Genomic DNA, 22,016 nt, shown 5'->3' with positions numbered 1-22,016 from the left:
TCGGCCGCCAAAAAAAAATTTGTCGTTCATTGCCAGCAAATTGTTAGTTTCTGATTATTATAAAGTGTTTCTTTATAAATTATTATGTTTAATGGAGTTTCCGTCTCTCGTTACACCCCCACACAAGAGATACTACAATCACGCTACTTGCTTCTCTTTGGCATTACCCCATAAAAGTTAACAATAACTACTGGACAAGAAAAATGGAAAAAGGATGGTCATTTCCTCGAGCACAATCATATTCAGTTTTTCTTTTTTTTTTTTGCATCTTATAATTTTTCATAATAATTCTAACTAAAAATTAAGATTCATAATGTGTGTGTATATATATATATATATATATATAGAGAGAGAGAGAGAGAGAGAGAACGTCTTCTGCAGTGGGAGCACACTGTAAGTAGCAGCAATGCGATACAGCTGCTATACGCTGTACTCTGCCTTAGCGGTCCAAACTATTCAACAACCGCTTTCCTGGACCTTCCATATTTGCAAGCAACAAACACAAGAGTCATTGCTTTTATTCAATGCTCATATTTCATGATGCCACCTCATCAAGTCAAAACTTCAATATATGTGTTCATCGAGTTACCAACCAACCAGGCTTAACTAATATATCTTTCTTGAAATCATGATTTGTGACAGATGTTGACTCACCCTGACGACGATAACACTGCAATAAAGATAAGTTTCAACTTTCAATCAGTTAAAGGCATGATATCACACTAACCAGACAGAACTTTAGAGGACATATGCAATGAATGGTGGAGGTATGGTGGTGGTGGATACAGGTCAAGGGACTAGGCCAAGATATCCTTCATATAGAGTGTAATGGAACCAGATAAGTCGAACACGCCCGACCCAGGCCCAAACCAAGATGCAAAGCACAAGGATGTGGAACATCAACGGTTCACTCATGGAAGATTCAAAAAAATAAGCTGAAGGATTATGATGACTTCAAGAATGATAGGATTTTTGTTTAGTTAACTTTTATAGTTTTAGATTGCATCAAATTTAATTTCAAAGAAGAGTTCAAATACCTTGTAACAAACAATGGTATCATCTGGGTACATAGCAAAGAGTTTAGTACCAAGACGCGCATGACAAGAATCACAAACACTTTCATCATCAATCGGCACATGACGTGATCTTTCTTCCAATCTTGCCAAGCTCAAATCAACATGCAAAGCATGGGACAAACTGTGTGCAATCTGGCAAGAACTCAACAGTTTTCAGCACATGACTAGAAATCGACAAAAAGTGCCTCGAAGAATAGATAGCTTCAAAGAGAATCATTATACAATATGAAAAACAGTTGGAAGATTGAGAATCCAAACCACATTCCTAGAATAGAGGACCAAACAAACTAATGTAAACATAAAAACAAGGATTCCAAATAACTTAATCCTGATAAGGGGGCCCAAAAACCTGATTATGTATTTTCAGGAAGCCATAAAACATGATTACATAAAAAAAACATACTAGTCCTTGTCGATGATGATGATGCCGAGCTCTAAGAATCCTTAGTATTGTGGCTGAGACAAGCTGCAGGGGTATATCAGAAGACAATCTCTGCGGAAAAAACAGAAGTGTGGAAACTAAAATAATAATTTATGTTAACAAATCATTAGTAATCATAGAAACTTGCAACTTTCTCGAACCATTCAGTTCCAGACACCAAAAGATGGCAGCTAAAAGTTACTGTTGACGCAGATCAGGAAAATCCTAAATCCTAGGCTGTTGTTATTGTTGTTGAGATATTTTAGGATCTGTTAGTATTGTTGAGTATTTCTAGGATCTGTTAATTTATATCTTTCATGTAATTTACAATATAAATAGATGAGTGTTGTATTCTATAAAGTAACGAATGAAACATTTTGTATTGGCTCTTCCAATTTAATATCTTCCGGTTTAATGCTTTTATGGTATCAGAGCAATAAAAGTATTTTACAATTGAAGCTTTCCTATGGAAAAATCAGGGACGCCGGATGTATCTTTGGACTCGGCTATATCCAACCCAAAGTCTACATCCGACAACTCTCTCCCTTTCCAAATTACCAGCTTTAAACTTAGTGGCCGGAACTACTTACAGTGGTCTCGTTCTGTCCAACTTATTATCCGCGGGAAAGGACGGTTTGGATATCTTGATGGAACCATTCCAACACCTACCCAATCTGATCCCTCTTTTGCAGCATGGGATATCCAAAACTCCATGGTTATGGCCTGGCTCCTTCACTCTATGGATGACTCCATTGCAGAAATCTACCTCCTCTACCCAACAGCAAAGGCTATCTGGGAGGCTGTCGCCTTAGCCTACTCAGATCTTGAAGACGCAAACCAGATGTTCGACCTCCGAACTCGATCCCGGAATCTGAGACAAGAGGATGGCACGGTAACCCAGTACTTTGTGTCACTAAAAAAACTATGGCAAGAACTCGATCTCTTCACTCAACCTGCCTGGACCGATGCAGTCAACCAAGAGATCTACCATAAACTGCTAGCCAAAGAAAGAACCTATGACTTCCTCACCGGATTACATCCATCACTGGATGATGTTCGAGGACGAATTCTGGGTGTCAAGCCTATGCCAAGCATTGATGCGATTTTCTCCGAAGTCCGTCGAGAAGAACAGAGGAAACAAATTATGCTTGGTGACTCACCCCTTCCTGTTGTCACCACTCCTGATATATCTGCCATGGCCGTTCGAGGATCAAGCAAGCCAAAGTTGTGGTGTGAACATTGCAATCGACCTCATCACACTAAAGCCACATGTTGGAAGCTCCATGGCAAACTAGCTGATTGGGTGCCACGCAGCCAGCGCAATAATGAGTCCACCAAACCTGCTACACCAATAAAAGCTGATAAAACAATACCACCATCCGCTGCAATCATCTCTCAAGCACAGCTTGGCCAGTTACTTTCCACCCCAACTTCATTAATGGCACATGGTACTTCTTCCTCTGTAAACGACCCGGGTAACTCTGGTAAGTCTTGGATTATTGATTCAGGTGCATCCGAACACATGTCCGGAGTTCGCACCCATTTCTCATCATACAAACCATACCATGGATCTAGATCCGTAACTTTGGCTGATGGTTCAGTTTCTCCCATTATCGGTATTGGCACTGTCTCATTAAGTACCCGAATGATGTTATATAATGTGTTGTTTGTCCCTCAACTAACTTACAACTTGCTATCAATCAGCAAACTTACTTTTGACTCCAATTGTACTGCAAACTTCTCACCTAAGTTGTGTGTGTTTCAGGATCGGGCCTCGAGGGAGACGATTGGGCGTGCTACTGAGGTGTCTGGCTTATATTACTTTCTACAGGCTGACTCTGCTGTTAGCTGCTGCCACCTGATCCTCAGTTCTACCCAACAATCCCATCACCAGCAAATAAGGTTGCTTCATCAACGACTTGGTCACCCAAGTTTCTCCTATTTAAAACATTTATTTCCTTCATTGTTTCACTCTTGTGATCGGTTTGTATGTTAAGTCTGTCAGCTAGCTAAGCATACTCGCATACCTTTTCCTATTCATTCTTATCATAAATCTAAGCCATTTTCCCTTGTTCACAGTGATTTGTGGGGTCCTTCACGAGCCTCGTCTCTTTCCAATAAAAAATGGTTTATTACATTTATCGATGATCACTCTCGTGTATGTTGGATTTTTCTTCTCCATAACAAAGCTGAAGTTCCGAAAATTTTTGAACAGTTCTACAACATGATTCTTACTCAATTTAATTCAAAAATACAAATCATTCGATCTGATAATGGCACCGAGTACTTCAATTCATCTATTAACGAATTTACTTCCAAACATGGCATTATTCATCACAGTTCATGTGTTGATACCTCTCAACAAAATGGAGTTTCCTAAAGGAAAAATCGACACCTCTTAGAAGTTGCTCGTGCTCTACTTTTCACAAACCATGTTCCAAAAATCTATTGGGACGATGCTATTTTAACAGCCTCCTAATCAATAGACTTCCTTCTAGGGTTTTAAATTTCCAAACCCCGTTAAATACCCTAAAACAATCATTCCCAGAATCCAAAATATTCACTGATCTTCCCCTGCGTACGTTTGGGTGTTCTGTGTTTGTTCATATTCATGACCATTCCAGGCCTAAATTGGATCCCCGTAGCCACAAATGTCTCATCTACACAAAAGGGTTATCGGTGCTATTCTCCCTCCAAAAGAAGATATTTTATTTCACGGGATATCACATTCTTTGAAACACAATCGTTCTATCCTCACACTTTGCACTCAACTTCCATTACACCTCATATTTCTGAACCAGCTCCGAATCTTTCTCCAAGACAAATAACGAACTCTTGTGAATATCTATGGGAGCCAGCTCCACTCCAAGAAGAGTTCATACCACAAATCCCAAACAATCAGGTACCTCACCCTTCCTTGGAGCCCGATTTAAGTTCAGAACTTCCTTCCACTTCTGTGACTCCAGTAATTCCTGATTATAAGCCACACCATTCCATACCACAAAATCCTTCATCTTCTCCCAGTATACCAACAAATCCGCCAGTCAGTTCTACCCGAAACCTTAGTCAATCTTCAACTCCTATTACTGAAATTTGTGTTACTCCCATACAGCCTCATCGTGGAACTATTGACCACTTTGCAGCAACTTACAGTAGACGAAAGCTCAAGGAAACAGAACCTGCTCCTTCTGCGAAGCCCATGTCTGACCCGACACCTGATCCAGACACCGCCCAAGTGACAGATTTGGATATTCCGATAGCCCACCGCAAAGGTACTCGCTTATGCACTAAACATCCTATTTCGGATTTTTTGGGATATTCTCACTTATCGCAACCATTGCGAGCCTTGGTCTCTAATCTATCAGATTCTGCCGTTCCTACAACCATTGCTGACGCTCTTCGAGATGACAAGTGGCGTACAGCAATCTATGCAGAGATGACAGCTCTTGAGAAAAATGGGACGTGGGTGATTGTTCCAAAACCGGATGGCAAGAGGCTGGTTGGGTGTCGTTGGTTGTTCACCATCAAGTGCAAGAGTGATGGAAGTATTGACAGATATAAAGCCCGGCTTGTGGCTAAGGGATACACGTAGACCTATGGTATTGACTACCAAGAAACTTTTGCTCCGGTTGCCAAAATCAACACTATCCGAGTGTTGCTTTCTCTTGCAGCTAACTTGGATTGGCCACTTTATCAACTTGATGTCAAGAACGCGTTTCTTAATGGCGATCTTGTTGAGGAGGTTTACATGGAACTACCACCTGGTTTCCACTGTCAGGGAAATAACAACATGGTTTGCCGGCTAAAGAAAGCCCTTTACGGCTTGAGACAGTCTCCGAAAGCCTGGTTCGATAGATTTTCCACCACAGTTAAGCTTCTCGGGTACAAACAGGCTAGTTGTGATCATACTTTGTTCTATCATCGGGTGAAGGATAAAATTGTTATTCTGATTGTTTATGTCGATGACATAATAATCACAGGAAATGCCATGGCTGAAATAGAGAGAATTAAGCAGAAACTGTCAACTTCATTTGAAATGAAAGACCTCGGTCACTTGAGATACTTTCTCGGGATGGAGATTGCTCGCAACAAGTCTGGAATCAGTGTTTCACAGAGGCAGTATGTGGTTAACTTACTCATTGAATCAGGAATGTCAGGTTGCAGGCCGGCTGATACACCCATGGATCCAAACATCAAACTCGAGGTCAAACCAAATGATACACCTGTCGACAGGGGGAGATTTCAGCGATTAGTCGGCAGATTGATATACCTCTCACACACCCGGCCGGAAATATCCTTCCCGGTGAGTTACATTAGCCAATTTATGCACTCACCATACCAATGTCATCTTGACGCAGCCATCCGGATATTACGGTACTTGAAGGGCACCCCGGGCCGGGGCCTCATGTTCAAGAAGCAAGAAAAGAGGTGTGTTGAAGTCTTTGTTGATGCCGATTGGGTTGGATGCCCAAATGATCGACGCTCCACGTCTGGTTATTGCTCTTTTGTCTTTGGAAATCTGGTTACTTGGCGGAGCAAGAAACAATCAGTAGTTGCACGGAGTAGTGCAGAGGCAGAACTTAGATCGACAGCTCTTGGAGTTTGTGAAGCCCTCTGGATCAAACTGTTATTGGAAGAACTGAAAATAGAGAAGCAGAGTCCAATGCTTATCCTATGCGACAACAAAGCTGCCATAGCTATCTCTCACAATCCGGTCCATCATGATCGTACCAAGCATGTTGAAATTGATCGACATTTCATAAAGGAAAATATTGATAAAGGGATACTTGAAGTGTCTTATATTCCTACATCTCAACAAACTGCTGATGTCCTAACAAAGGCTTTGTTCAAACCTATGTTCGAAAGACTGATCGACAAGCTTGGGATGTACAATGTGTACCATCCAGCTTGAGGGGGAGTGTTGACGGAGATCAGGAAAATCCTAAATCCTAGGCTATTGTTATTGTTGTTGAGATATTTTAGGATCTGTTAGTATTGTTGAGTATTTCTAGGATCTGTTAGTTTATATCTTTCATGTAATTTACAATATAAATAGATGAGTGTTGTATTCTATAAGTTAACGAATGAAACATTTTGTATTGGCTCTTCCAATTTAATATCTTCTTGTTTAATGCTTTTAGTTACCGAGATAATTTGCACTCAAAGACAGATAAATATATAGTCATTGTTACTACTTGATTCCTTCTACCAAAGTTCTTTTATGTACGCTTATCATAAACAACATATAACAGGACAAGGGGATATGGCATAGATGTAGTGTGAAGCAGGAATATCGACCTCCAAAAATAAGAATGCGTAAGAGGGCTCCTTAAATCACCACCATGAAAAGAGTATTTGCACCGCATCAAAAGGATTTCACTACTAATATCAGGTCAAACCTAAGCCAGTGTATCCCAAACCACATGCTACCAGACAACAAGGGAAATCCACTAGAGGTAAGAACACCTTGACCAGAATATTTATTTCTTCTATTTATCTTTTTATATCTTTAACGCATTTACCAGATAATTTGCAACATTCTATCAATTTTTTCCATCTTTAGGCCACCTTTTCATCCCTATGCACTTTCAATAGCATACTACAGTATAATAACAAGTGTTTAATGCATTGACATGCCAGAACAGGTAGGATGTCGTGCCAAAAGAAATCGTAACACATACGACAACAATTATGCAAACCTAAAGAAAATACAGAAAAGTCTCCCACAGAATATTATTATGTAACATTTTTGTGTGACATCAACTGGAGACTGGAAATATAGAATACAGTCAACATCTGAGAAAGATAATTATTAGCCTTTCTCCAACATATCTGAACATCTATTACTCAGAAAATACCTGCAAAAGAAAATGGGTTCCAAACAAAAAAAGGCAGACTACTATGATCTCTTTAACTCTTCATTATAAAAAAAGATATGTAGAACTAAAAGAAAAGTTGAAAACTTGTATATATTGAACAATTTGGTCTATCCTATAAAATAAGATGCAGGATTATTTTGTCTAGCATAGAAGCATTGACTTCATAGATAAAAGTACTTTATTGCAATTAAAGAGACAAGATCGTGATAAAAAAAATTAAGTAAAGATGCAGTTCGTCCATCGAGACATAACTTTCTAAAAGCCATCTCCTCATCATGAATCCAGAGCATTTCCAGAACAAAAGTTATTGGTTTACTCGAAAAGGAGGATGATAGATTTCATACCTCCAAGACTTGCATTGGGTCTAGCATTTCTCCATGATTGTGAAGAAGATGGACAGCAGCTTTAAGCATGGGCCCTCTACCATCCTTTGGATCCAAATACATCTCAAGTAACCTAAAAGGAGAAAAATAACGTGAGTATAGCACCAAAACCAATATTCATGGAGCTATCTAAATATCAAAATGGACTGACTGGATATAAGCTTCTGGTCTACCAATCTCCGCACAATATTGTTCAGCAGCTTCACAATTCTCCAATTTCCTAATACAAGATGAAAAGACAAATCACATAAGTCCAATCATACTATATGCAGGACACATTCATCAATGCAATTATGGGAATGTGTCTTCCATGTTTACAAAGGACAACATAACAAGGGCAACATAATGCAAAAAGCGTCGTGCTAATAAGATATTACAGAGACCATACATAAGGAAGCATGACAACAGTCGAGAATATTGAAAAGCCTGAAATCACACATGATATATCATAGTTCAATCGATCGAAAGAGGAAAAGCAGTGACATACAAAATTTAAAAAAACAAAATCATTACAAACTACTCTAAGGATAAAGAAGGTTGAACAACTATTATCACTTAAACGGTAGACTTACAAGGCCAAAATCTGAAGCACTAGCGTTTCTTGACCAAGCTTCCGGTATAAAATAGCCTGCCAAAAACAGTAGAGCCAGATTACATATATTGATAAAACCAAAAAAAAAAAAAATTTGTGCCATTACTACCAGCTGACAGTTCGGTAAGTGCACAAACATTTCAAACACTAAAAATTCTATCGGGAAGTGCATATATCATAAGGTATGATGACCAGAGAAATGCTAGTGAACCTTTTCTAGCCATAGGTCAGACTCTTTAATCATATCAAGGACCTCTTCTGCGTCGTACAAGTCTGAAGACTGTAAGAAAATCTGCAATCTTTCTCTGACAGGACTTTCAAACATTGTTCTCCTTCCAGCATTAGAAATATTTATCTCATCATCAGACATTCCAACAACAGAACTTTCTGATGAACGCTCCATCTCATAACTTTGAAGAGCTGACTTGGCAAGTAGGAGGGCATATGCTGTGTGGAACCGAGAGTCGTCAGAATCTTGATCTTCAATCAACCATTGTAGATATCTGCATCGATAAATTAATAACAGTAACACATGTGATGCTCTAGAGATGGTAGTGTTGAACTATCAAGAGGAAAAACTGTACTTGTACTGATAATTTTACTGCTTTTGTACACAAGTCAGCATTGCAATATCTAAGAATCAATCTACAGAAGATAAATGATTGGTGTAAAATTGAATCGATCAATTTAATACTATCTTAATTAATTTTGGTTAGAACTATTGAGCTACAAGTCAAATTGGAGTAGTAATAAGCAAAAGGTATAATTACAATAACCATTTCCGTGAGAGCTAAAAGCTAGGGTTCATTTGGGTTTTCCAGTACTCACTAACTCAAAAATTTTGAAAGTGGTTCTTCAGGAAAAAAAATTACATCACAAAATTAGGTTGTGTGTTTTTAAGATATTACGAAACATGTGCTTTATTAAGGTGTGTGTTCAAAGATCATCTCCAAAACACCATTATTAATGTATAAAACAGTACAAAACTCTTTCTAAAATAATAAACTTAAAAATAATCCAAAGCCCAACAGGTTTGCCATCATACAACCTTGAAAAGTAAATTATTTTTAACAAAAGATCTTTAACATGTGACCGAGTGAATAGTCGGTCCAAAGAAAATGAGAACATGCAACTATCACATTCTTACGGTTAGAATAACTGGATTAATAACTTTTAGAGCTTCTGTCGTGGGTGAAAAATGAATGACCTTTAAACAAGATAACAATAGCAAACCCTAGAGCCATGAACACACCATAAAGAGGAAATATGGACAAGGAAAGCATATTAAATAGTCTCTATTTCTTTGTCACTGTCCCAAACCCTTAAGAAGCAAGTAATAATTGACAACACATTCACAAAAGGCTATTAGTTCACTCTGCCACATAATGCCATGGGAAATTTAAAGAATACCAGGGCATATACCTTCGAAGAATTTCCACTTTCTTGGGATCAATAGCAGATATTACTTTATCTGTGAGAAAATAGGAAAAATTCACCAACCATATCTATAAATAAATAAATCTAACTAGTTAAATCACAAAGTCCAATCGAGGCATTTTCTTCTCTCAGGAATCGCTAAAACAAATTATAATTCAAAAGTCACTGGTCCCTTGATATAATATTACTGAGAAAACAGTCAGGTTAGGTACCTGATAAACTTATAAACATCACAAACTACATGCTTATTATTATTCTTGCCTGGTAATAGTAAGTTTGATCTTTTCTCTGATATCAAAATTTGGACTGCTAACACCTGGCTGAGATCTGCAATCTAATGGAAAACAAGTACCATCAACAATTAGTATCAAGCAAAAAAGATCGTTTAACTGACAAGGTCATAATCCTTTAGTAGAAATATGAATGAATTATTTATTACTGTCAGAAGAAAATAAAAGGCTAACAAGATCTTTTTCACGTACCCACCCAAGATGTTGAAGTACAAGATCTTGGTCAGAAGACTCCTCCAAAATCCTAGATGCCTCAATTGCAGCCATCTCCGGACTCAAGGGTTCTAGTGAACCAGTTACCTCATATTGATCTTTATGATAGCTTGTTGAATAATTTCTTGCCAAAATACGCCAGATGGCGAGAGCCTTGTCACTCATCCCCTTACCAGTATATAAAAATGCAAGAGTGCGTAAATGCCCAGATTCATGGAGCAATGGTTCAAGCTCCTCCTGTACTGCCCATTGAAATACAGTAGTCATTGTTTGACGTCAAATTTTGCATTTGCTACAGTTATCCAATCTTAAACTTATTAAATTATATGCTAAAACTAAGTAACCATGCTAGTGTAAGTTCATTAAGCTTACCATCCACTTGAACTGACGCCATAAATGACTTTGGAATAATTGTAAAGTAAGTGACACACAACATTGCAATCATAAAAATCAGAAATCATCCAAGTGAGTCTAGATATTTGACTGAAGTTTAATTATAATTTCTTTGACATTAAAAGCATAGATGTTAAAGGCAAAAGGGTCCTGGAGCCTGAAGCGCAATGGGCCTTATCGAAGCAAGGTGCACTATTAATTTTTTAAAATAATATATTTATTTACTACTATCTTATTACAAAACAATAAATAATTAAGCTAATAAAAAATATATTATATCACAAAAATATATTTAGTTATTATCTATTACTGCAATTATCTTTTAGTATTAGCAGATTCTTCTAGGGTTTGGTAGGATTTTAAGAGAGAAAAGAAAAATAGAAAAGAAAAGCCCACTCAGGCACGCTTGGCTTCAAAGGCGAGCCACCGCAGGGCCTGGATATATATACCCAAGCGTGGAGGGATCATCTGGTGGTGGCGAGAGGTGCTCGCCTTTTAACAACTATGATTAAAAGTAAGAGAAAAGGCAAGTGAGCAATAAATTTCATATAACAAGTGAGAAAGGTAAAGTGATCCATGGAATTAGTTGGGCGGTTTGGTTGGAAAGAAATAGAAGAATTTTTGAAGAATTAGAAGAAAAAGCTGAAGAATGTTGGGGAAAATTCAAGTTCACAACAGCGAACTGGATTCAGACAGATAAAAACTTTCAGGGATTGTCTACATCAGCTATTTTGAGAGATTGGTCATATGTGTATAGTTAGAACTAACTAGTTTATGGCAGTGGATCACTAGTCCACTTCTTGTACTGTAAACTTCTCATATTAATAATATTATTATGTTTCTTATCCAAAAAAAAAAAAGAAAGGTAAAGTGATGCCTACCACTACACAGCTATTCTCAGATGATGCAAGTTTCTCCATATTTTCAACACGGTTGAGAGCTCTAAATAGGTACATTAAAAGCGTATCAACTCCCTCCTTAACTGAAAGATCCAAATCTTTATCATGGAAAACTCGCAAATATCTGTTGCAAATTAGCAATCATAAGGGAAATAAGTGGATGGAAACAGGAAAGCATATCATCGAACTTTAGGAAAAAATTGAAAATGATTGAATTTCAAATAAAACCAACTTAAAATAATAAACACCTTATCATGTTTTCAATTGCAGAATCCAATAGATCAGACCTACTGGGTGGACTTAGAAGAAATTCATCATCAACAGAAGTCTCCACACCTGCCTTTTTAAAAAACACAGCTCTTTGAATGGCTGTCAATCCATTATCTATTACATTTTCCAGAGGTGTTGGAGGAGGATGCAAGCCCCAATACCGGTTCCTTGGAACCTAAAAATTCTCAAAACAGTTAACTGAACATCGTGTAGGATTTATTATCAAGTGCGAGTGAAATCATGGCACATACGCTCAAAAAAGCCCACTTATATCAAAGTGCAATTAAATGGATAGAAGATGAAACAAATAGGACATTAAAGCATTCCACTGCATCAAATGCTCAGCAAGCACATTCTATATCAAAAGCCACAAGATAGTTGCATATTCTATTTCTTTGTCCATCATTGGATAGCCTTCAATGAATATATCTTAAGCACTTCAACATTTTAATTTTATGATAACACACGGCATAAATACTTAGCTTCACAGGATAAACTACTATTTTAAATGACATACAAAAGTAATTAACCTGCATGAATGATATTGCATGTTACTATGTAATACATCGCCAGAATCACCGAATAAGACTTCTGGAAGGACATAGCAAATAAATTCAATTGGGTAAAAAAGACCTTGCAAACATGAAATCAAATACATAGACATAATAATTGGCATTCAGGATGTACCAGCAGGGTCCAGCGATTAGGGTCCCGCATTATGAAGGGAAAAAGTTCAGAAGGCTGCATGTTTTCGGAAAGCAGGAAGTGATCCACTGCTTCCTTGAAATGCAAGTCAAAGAGCAAGAGGAATCCCACTTGTGCATGAACAAAAGAAAGTATATCCTTTGTCATTTCACCTTCATTCTCAAGCTCGTCAATCAATGATATGGCTTCTTTGAAGTTCTTTTTCCGCAGGAGATCCTTGATTTGCTTTTCTCCAGAAATTTTCCCATAGCAAACAACCTTGATAGGATATAGCAAGTGAATAATCAGGACCTTTTGTAAGCACTTAACAGGAAATTGGTCCTTTCTCAGGAGCTTTTGTAATCAGTTACGAGGAAATTGGCCATTTCTCTAGTAATACTCTGTCTCACACTTATTTTAAACTTCATAATAGCAGAAAATTGAGATATTTAGAGAAGCAGAAAGTGTTATCCAATGTGTTTGTGTCATGTACATCAGCAATACATGCTGGGAAAAAGTTTACTTTTAGCTCAAACTTCAAACAACAGCTCCAAGTGAAAGCAAATTAACTAAAATGTACCTTTGATTTTGTCGCAACAGCAACAAGCTTCCCATTTTCTGCCCCCTCGTCTGTCACCACGCATGGGCAAGCACCTGTATCCCCAAGATCCAAACTCTGAACATAAAATCCCGTTTTCTTGTGGTACAATTCTACCTTCATTTTCCTCGCAGACACCACATAAGTACCTATTTCAGCAAACGAATCTGGAGTCTCCTTAAACACCAAACTCCCCCCTACAGGGTTCCCCTCCATATCTGTGATGATACCAACATTATCTACCATTAACAAGACCCTCGCCTCATTGGCCAACAATCTCAGTTGTGGCACACTTGAAGCATCGGGAAGCGAAAAGATTAATTGACATCTCCCATTTAGAATATTATACAAGTAATACCCACTCTTGGTACCGACAAATATAGAATCATCGATCCACGATAAAGTCGTAATGATCCCATCAAAAATCCCCTGAAATTCCTTCAAGATTACTAACGTCCCACTCAAAATCAACTCCGCCAATACCAACTTCTTCCCTATCCCAATAGCAAAGAAGTCATTATTGTGATTGTGACCATTCCGGCTGTTGTTTTTTTGGGTCTGAAATTTGCGAGAAAAATCAGTAACGCCTTTAATGAGACTGATTCTTTTAGGAGATTCAAGTAAAGTGGCGTCGATAAGAAACAAAACGCCATCGGCGAAGACAATGACTTTACCAATACGGGGTAGGGGAGAAATAGAATTAAGGGGACTGGCACAGACGGAGATGCGTTTAAGGAAAGAGATTTCAGTTCGAAAGGAGTATAAGAACAAAGTGCCTGCTAGAGTGCCAACGTATATGAGGGTTTGATCTTCGGAGAGTTTGGAGAGTGCGACACAGGTGGTATGGGTAGCGGAATCGAGGGGGGATTCTGCGAGGGGTAGAAGAATTGTTCGACACTTGGGTTTTACGGCCATTTGCACTTACTTCCCGATCACAATCTTCTTCTTCTGAAACCGCGGCAACGGCGACCTCCCGGTAGAAATCTCCATTTATTCTTTAGGCTTTGGGCTGTGAAAACAACATAGTAACGGGCTTTTGGCCCATTATTATTGACTTTTGAAGTTCTACTATTATTTAAATTGTCCACATCAAATTGGTTTTAATAAACTATTAATTTATAATTAGTAATTACCTAAAATGGGAAACTTGCAACAATCTGTTTCGATGCGAGTTCTTGCATTTTCCGCTTTTTGTCGTACGTTCTCTTGTTCCTTTTTTATTTGGTGATTATAATTTAGGAATTTGATCTTGTTTTTCTGAATTTTCTCTGTGTGATTTGGTGATTGCATTGAGACGATCGTCCTTCCCTTGTGGTTCTTCAGATCTTCTTGTCGTATAACGCATGCACACATGTGCGGGAAAATGTTGAAAAAATATAATCTTTGCTCAATCGTATTGCTTTAACGTGTTGAATGAATCACGGACTCTTCAATTTGTATAAAATTGGGGATTTTTTTTTATGTGGGCGTATTATCCTTTGTTCGTTATTACTTTTTCGTTTTTTTTGTGCGTGTGTCTAATTCAAGAATTGGTTAATTCAATTTGTGATTTTGGTTTTTGGATTGTAATCTGACGGATCTTGAGAGTTTTTGTGTTTGAATTCTGACTCATGTATCTTGTTCTTCATGTCCATATTCTAATTAGTTGGATGTTTGCAACACGATTTTGAAAATTGCGTTAGGTTTCAGTGGTTTTCTGATCTTGGGTCAAATTACTTGCTTAAGTGGGAAATTTTATTTGTTCCATTTTCATCTTTCGGGCCCAGCTTGTATTTGGATGGAAGGAATTGAATTCGTGGGAGGTTTTCAAAACCATAGGATTTGAAATGCATGGATTTAGGAGGATTTAAAACTTTGTATTTTTTTATTTCTTACTGATCAATGCTCATTCTTTTGTTGCTGCAGATTTGAGAGCTGCGGAAGGGTATCTGCCGACTATTGATATCAAAACTTGATATAATTTAATTAATTTGTCTGATTACGATTGGAAAGGAATATCCTCAATGCTGAGTTTTGCACGGATAAGAACTCAGCAGAGGTCTAACAGATCTCTGTCTTTAGGAGGTGTTAATCTTTTTTCCTTTTGCTCTTATTACACTTGTTATTTTGTGGTGTATTATTTATCTAGTCAATTCTCACTACAATTTATATTTTGCTAGCAGGCATGGATTACACTGACCCAAAGAAGAAGAGTAATATTTTAGGAAAAATTTTGATGGCTGCTATTCTTACAGCATTGTGTATTCTTATGCTGAAGCAATCCCCAAATTTTAACACCCCCAGTGAAGTAATTTTCTATTTGTATTTTCTGTTTCATTTCTTGGAAGATTTGATTCCCATTTATCTGCGTATCTATGCTTTATTATCTTAAAACTATGCTGCAGTTTTAGGCCTTCCCTATTTGTTATGTATTTTGTTAATAATTTTCTTTGTTCTATTTCTGTTTTCGTTGGTTATCCTTCATCTACCTTGAAATCAAAAGAAGTGAATCTGACTTCATTATTGGTTGCCAGATTTCTGTTTCCATTTTATTTCAATTTCGTGTTTTCTTTCCAATTACTGGCAAAAAAAAAATGCTAGAGCAAGACTTTTTTTTTTATCTTCGACCAACTATATTTGATGTCCGCATTAATCATTATACAGTTCTCAAGCCATGAACCGGGGGTGACTCATGTCTTAGTTACTGGAGGTGCCGGTTACATCGGATCACATGCTGCGTTACGACTTCTCAAGGACTCATACCGGGTGACTATAGTGGTATCTTTCTGGTATCAATAGTTGTCGTCTAGAATCATTCGTTACCATAAATATTACCTGGGGCCTTGAAAAATGTAAATATCATTTGAAAGGATAATCTCTCAAGGGGAAACCTTGGGGCCATAAAGGTCCTACAACAACTATTTCCTGGACCTGGAAGACTTCAGTTTATACATGCTGACCTCGGGGATGCAAAAATGGTATCTTTATTGGGCATATTTATTTCATAAGATATTCTTTTGTTCGATTATTTGCAACATTCATAACCAAAGGACTAGCTTGACCCTTATCCAGGTGCACAACATTTTCTCGGAAAATGCTTTTGATGCAGTGATGCATTTTGCAGCTGTAGCGTATGTTGGGGAGAGTACTCTCGATCCCCTCAAGTGAGTTACTCTTGGTCTTATTTTATGCTCTTCAAACATGAGTGTGTCTTGAGGATTCCACTTTTTGGAATGGTAGTTGACTCTTCAAGATTGTCAAATTTGTAATTGGTGAGTTCTAGCATATTCCCAGTAGTAGATAACATTCACGCAAGAAAGTGAAGAAACTAAAATTTTTATGGTCTTTATTTTTGTATTTATGGGACGGGACTTGATGAATACTCATGATGCCTGTTCCATTGAAGCCTGGAATATAGACTTATAATTGAATATGATATTCTCGTTTCTTATGCATAAGGGGGTGAGGTGTTCCAAAATGTGCGATATCAACAGTTAGAAGTGAATACTGATGGTAAATGGAAGCTCATGGTTTTTACTTTGTCTTCAGATTGTCTTACCTTTTCGTAAAATATATTTCTTGTGCCAATGTCTTCTGCAACACAGGTATTATCACAACATCACATCCAATACGCTTCTTGTGTTAGAAGCAATGGCAGCTCATGGAGTTCAGACTTTGATTTATTCTAGTACATGTGCAACTTATGGGGAGCCTGAACAGATGCCCATTACAGAAGACACTGCACAGGTGAGAACTGCTGCAGTTAGACACATGCCTATACAAAGATGTAAATGCCAACTGAACTGCAATGTTTTTATTTACACCAAGCAGGCTCCAATAAATCCTTATGGAAAAGCCAAGAAGATGACAGAAGATATAATTCTGGATTTTCATAAAAACTCAGATAAGGCAGTAATGATTTTAAGGTTGGTATTTAATGTGTACGACTCTATATAGCTCAAATTTGTTTTATTTCTACATCGAGAAACTTCAGTTTGCATTGAATACTATTACTGAACTATGGCTGATACGGTTTTCTGTTTTCATGTGTGGAAAATCTGAAGCAGCATTTTTTCTTATCTTTCGCAATTTTTTTTATGTTTCAGATACTTCAATGTGATTGGCTCTGATCCCGAGGGAAGACTTGGAGAAGCTCCCAGGCCAGAACTTCGTGAGCATGGGCGGATATCTGGTGCTTGCTTCGATGCTGCTCGTGGCATCATCCCTGGTCTCAAGGTATCTCCATCTCCAATGAACATATCATGATATCCTCACATCTCTGACCACGTTTTTAACAACTAATATGTCATTATGTGATCATAATTCATAAATTCGTTATTCCAGAACTTACCATATCTAGATTCGTAATGCAGGTTAGAGGAACAGATTACAAAACTCCAGATGGCACGTGCATACGCGATTATATTGATGTTACTGATCTGGTTGATGCTCATGTCAAAGCTCTGGAGAGGGCAGAGCCCGGTAAAGTTGGCATCTACAATGTTGGTACAGGAAAAGGTAAAGGCCACCTTCACACCTTGATCTTTATTTTTGTATAAACTTTTAACAGCTAGTCTCTGTCAATTTCAGGAAGATCAGTAAAGGAGTTCGTGGAGGCTTGTAAGAAGGCAACTGGGGTGCCTATGAGAGTAGATTACCTTCCACGTAGGTCTGGTGATTATGCAGAAGTATATAGTGATCCAGCCAAGATCAAGAACGAATTAAACTGGACTGCAAAGTTCACTAATCTTCAAGAAAGTTTGCAAACTGCGTGGAGATGGCAGAAGGCACATCTTAATGGTTATGGAACCACCCCTCAAGTCATGTCTGCGTGAACATATAAGCTTGACATTCACTACCGGAACTAACATGAAACACCATTTACAGCTCAAATTTTGACTCAGTTTAGCGCTATCAAGGCCAAGGGGATGAAGATCAGGGGTTTGTGTTGTATTAAAAAAGAGCTTTAGTTTAATTACGAATCTCTGATAGGTATAGTTTATTTTTTTTATCAAATTTTGTCGTGGATAAGATGAAGAGCTGGGGTGCGTGTGACCACAATCTGAGCAACATTCCTCGTGTGTTGGGGTGACGTATAAAACTTTTGGAAACAAATATATGGTCGAGAATATGGTGTTCTTTGTTAGTTACCGCCATATATCATACGTATAGCTCGAGGGCCGCACATCATTTGGGAAAAAAATTGAATAACTGTTATACAACACTAGTATGGAGTTTCAAGAACATTACACCTACTGATTCACGAAGTATGTGAAAACGGGGAAAACGCTATATGAAATTGATTACAAGAGATAATTAGACTCTAGGAGCACAAGATAATATGGCTAACAAAGTGCTCTTTTCCTGGGAAAGTTCTCGGGACAGCTTTACGAAGGCGGCATTTCAAGCAACAGATTGCCTAACTGACATAAAACAAAATTTGAGGACTTTGGTAATATATGTACTCCCAATTTAACCAAAAAAAAAAGGTCTTTCCGAGTGTAAGATCAGTAAAAGTATCGATGAGATGATAATTGACACAAAGCCACCGTCTATCCGATTAAACTTTGCTCCCTTTAAGTCCAAGAGTATTATCAACAGTGAGCAATCCATCTTTTGAAGCAATCACTGCTGTGCACCTGGCTTGGAGTCTTTTGTAATGCCGGAGAACTTAGTTCATTTGATTAGTATTCAATAGTCTGAGCCACGTGGTACTGAGAAACCTCGACCAAAATAAATGATGAATGGGGAGACGAGTTTTATCTGACAAGGTAAGGCGTATATAGCACCTTTCCAGCAATAGAAGAGCTACTTATTTTATTTAAATAAGACTGCATCTAAAAACGAAATAATACAATTTAAATTGCAAGTTTTAACAAGGTGGCAAAGAGCAGTCAACAAACTTCTTATAAAAAAAATTATCAAGATCACCGTATGTATATGTTTGCATGCATGTATGCGTGTGTATTATTGTAAAAGAGGTATTATGAAACTCACAAGATCCTGGCACTGACACCATGCTCGACAACGCCATCAATTTGATCAAGACTATCAGCTGTAAGAATATCGATTAATGCCACAACAAAATTCTGATTCGAGTAATAAAAAGAGGGAAAGAAATTTGCTCAGTAGGATGCAGGACCATTACCAAGATTTGGAATTGGAGATGTAAATATTACATCCAGAACATTATGCCCTCCTTTAGTTATGAGTGGAAAATCACATCCTAATGGATTCACAAACCCAATGGATGAGATCTCTTCCATACCTTGATACAAAAAGGTAAAATAACAGTAGAGATGACCTTTCTACACAAATCATAGTCGACACATCTGAGTTCAAAGGTCAAGTTTAACTAGATCGATACACCACTCACAACCACTCAAGCTCCTATTATTACATGGGATGCTTCTATATCTAATGGTAAAGGTGAATCCAAATTTACTAAGAATACCTCAGTATCACCGACAAACAGATCATCAATTTCTTTGGCAATATCCATCCGGTTGATCTGAAATAATATTTAAAGATGTTACCGGAAACAACAATAAAAAATTTATTATAGAGAAGCCCAATAACTTGCATTTGACCTTATACATTTTACCAGGGCTGGAATTAATCCCTCCTAACACCTCTATACTGCTTGGCCGTAACAATGAGTACAAGTTTCTCGGTTGCTTTCAATATCGTCTGTAAAGCAAAAGTAAGCAGTGTATCTGAACAAGAAAATCCACCGTGAAATGGATACATGCATTAAAGAAGCTAAAACCAAAGGCGTCATACCAAAAGCAAGTAGAATATGATTTTAGAATTAGATATCAATAAAGAAGTACATTAAAATTTGCAGTAGCAGTGCCCGAGATCAAAATTCACATGCTATTTATCTCTGTTGGTCCTAAAAATCGCATTTAGACTATGAGTTTTTCACCAACCTTTTGTTCGAGTATTGACTCACACCCTGCATCTTTTGACGCCCAATGAATGCAGCAAGTGTTTCTTCATCTATAACATCAGCATCGTCAAATGCTAAATCAATCTAGATATGGAAGGTAATTTGGTTAATCACCCATCAAAAAAAATTTTTGCTGACCTACTCGCAACAGGTTAATATCATGATGCAGTTCCATGTCACTAGAGATATTGCTTTCTTAGCATCCGAACACATGATTGCACACCAAATTTACTATTATATGAACAGAGAAGAGCATTGCAATTTTTTTTTATTTCATATTCACGCAGATGACAAACATTTTTACCTGATTCTACCACCAATTTAATAAATAGAAAACTATTCTTCTTGCAGATCGAATGATACTGGTTCAAATCGTCTCCCAATAATATTTCAACCAGATAATGACATAATTTGTGATGCGATCTCACTTAAATGACTGAGCCGGGTAAGAAGCTCCAACGGATCAGATCAACAATTTATAATGGTTGGGAATTTGAGCAAAGTAGATGGCTTCGATCGTGACCTGCATGTGACACCTCTATCCCGTAACAATAAAAATACGCAGCGAAAATAAATTTTTCTTTAAAGTATGGAAGGAGTTTCAAAATACATTTCATAAAATATTTACAAAATAAATACATGATCATTCAAATGATATACAAAATACAAAACAATCATTCTTATGATCATGTCCCAAAATATTTGCAAAATAATCTTCCTTCCAACGGTGTATGCATATGACCCCATCCACGATCACTGTCCTGGTCGGTCACTCTTATCTGCATCACATGAAAATAACTGAAATGAGAATAAATCTCAGCAAGTGGAACTCTACATAGCAATGATACATAGTATACTCTGTAAAACATGACTTTGAAATCATAAATACCATCAACTCTGAAACATGAATACTGTAACAATAACTGTAGCAATAGCATATCAATAAGATAGCAATAAGATGGTATTCTCTTTTCTCTGGTTGGATTGATATCAATAGTATCTCTGCTCTGGTGCTAATATCCCTATCGATATAAACCGATAACTCTGAGGGATAAAAGCCTATGGTCGTTGATCAACTAATTGCATGCAATGCTCTGACTATGATTAATCAATCCAATAAAACATTTGAACTCTGAATAGCATTTAAAGCCGTCGTTTCACAATCTCATATTTTCTCTTGTATTCCCTTTGAACAATAATTGAGACATCAATTGTCTCCAATGAACATAGCAATATAATTAATACATAACAATGAATCAATTGAAGGGAATATCACTTTGAAACCTTTAAAACACAATACATATAACATCATGTGAGCAAAGGAATGAAATTCCACTTACAACCAATAGAACACCTCCAAACTATACTCTTGGTACACCACCTACAACAATAATCCATAAACAACACCAAAATCAACTCTATATCCAAAAATACAAGTTAAATAATCCATTAAACCAACAAAACATCAAACCTAAGTCAACTCTTAACTCATAACCTTAATAGAATCGCACCAAAAACTTACCTAAGCTTCCTAGCACCAAGGAGAACGTCGATCTCAAGTCGAAAATCCAAACAAATCCAAGAATCAAAGGTAGGAAGCAAAAGAAATGGATGAAAACCCTTGCTAGAAGAGAGAAATCTCGAAATGAAGGGGAAAAGATAAGATAAGGTATGGCCAACAACTCCAAAAAGTAACTTAAAAACTCGCCCATACCTATACCGCGGGTGCGACAACACAAGGGCCGCGGGTGCGCTGAGCTCTCGGCACAACAAAATAAATCCATGCACGATGACCGCGGGTGCGGTGCTACAATTACCGCGGGTGCGGTGCTTACACTGCCGCGGGTACGGTGATGCCACGGCCTTCCAAAACCAAAATGATGAATAGTACACCGCAGGGGCACTCCTCTAAGAGCGCGGGTGCACTCTTGCTACGGCAATGATCAAAAA

General features: G+C 37.6%; 2 protein-coding genes and 1 long non-coding RNA gene across 7 annotated transcripts; 1 reads left to right on the top strand and 2 right to left on the bottom strand.

Annotated features, from left to right (window-relative positions):
* Positions 1–386: 386 nt before the first annotated feature.
* Positions 387–14,147, bottom strand: LOC140812948 (vacuolar sorting protein 3-like). The gene is made up of 14 exons (XM_073171328.1): positions 13,118–14,147; positions 12,541–12,816; positions 11,832–12,028; positions 11,566–11,707; positions 10,271–10,528; positions 10,050–10,122; positions 9,774–9,822; positions 8,563–8,854; positions 8,332–8,387; positions 7,911–7,979; positions 7,721–7,832; positions 1,480–1,569; positions 1,038–1,208; positions 387–670 (listed from the first exon to the last, which is right to left on the bottom strand). Exons 1-14 carry the CDS (start codon positions 14,048–14,050, stop codon positions 578–580), a joined length of 2,811 nt encoding a protein of 936 aa, XP_073027429.1. The 5' UTR covers positions 14,051–14,147; the 3' UTR covers positions 387–577.
* A 109-nt stretch (positions 14,148–14,256) lies between these two features.
* On the top strand, positions 14,257–18,231 carry LOC140811747 (UDP-arabinose 4-epimerase 1-like). 4 transcript variants are annotated; one of them, XM_073169809.1, is made up of 11 exons: positions 14,257–14,331; positions 15,041–15,199; positions 15,295–15,422; positions 15,779–15,892; positions 15,985–16,092; positions 16,187–16,278; positions 16,720–16,861; positions 16,946–17,040; positions 17,221–17,350; positions 17,488–17,632; positions 17,705–18,231. In XM_073169809.1, exons 2-11 carry the CDS (start codon positions 15,139–15,141, stop codon positions 17,947–17,949), a joined length of 1,260 nt encoding a protein of 419 aa, XP_073025910.1. In that variant the 5' UTR covers positions 14,257–14,331; positions 15,041–15,138; the 3' UTR covers positions 17,950–18,231. The 4 variants fall into 4 exon arrangements, with proteins under 4 accessions (XP_073025910.1, XP_073025911.1, XP_073025912.1 ...); XM_073169810.1 differs by lacking the exon at positions 14,257–14,331 and adding an exon at positions 14,358–14,488; XM_073169811.1 differs by lacking the exon at positions 14,257–14,331 and adding an exon at positions 14,359–14,488 and having other exon boundaries at positions 15,298–15,422.
* On the bottom strand, positions 18,050–20,474 carry LOC140811748 (uncharacterized). 2 transcript variants are annotated; one of them, XR_012113519.1, is made up of 7 exons: positions 20,205–20,474; positions 20,047–20,116; positions 19,705–19,804; positions 19,569–19,625; positions 19,263–19,382; positions 19,112–19,169; positions 18,050–18,753 (listed from the first exon to the last, which is right to left on the bottom strand). It is a non-coding gene; the product is annotated as an uncharacterized lncRNA (long non-coding RNA). The 2 variants fall into 2 exon arrangements; XR_012113520.1 differs by lacking the exon at positions 18,050–18,753 and having other exon boundaries at positions 18,962–19,169; positions 19,719–19,804.
* Between the last annotated feature and the right edge of the window lie 1,542 nt (positions 20,475–22,016).

The sequence above is a fragment of the Primulina eburnea genome, chromosome 14 (assembly GCF_022965805.1).
Source record: "Primulina eburnea isolate SZY01 chromosome 14, ASM2296580v1, whole genome shotgun sequence".
Classification (NCBI taxonomy): domain Eukaryota; kingdom Viridiplantae; phylum Streptophyta; class Magnoliopsida; order Lamiales; family Gesneriaceae; genus Primulina; species Primulina eburnea.
This window is presented reverse-complemented; position numbering and strand designations above follow the sequence as displayed.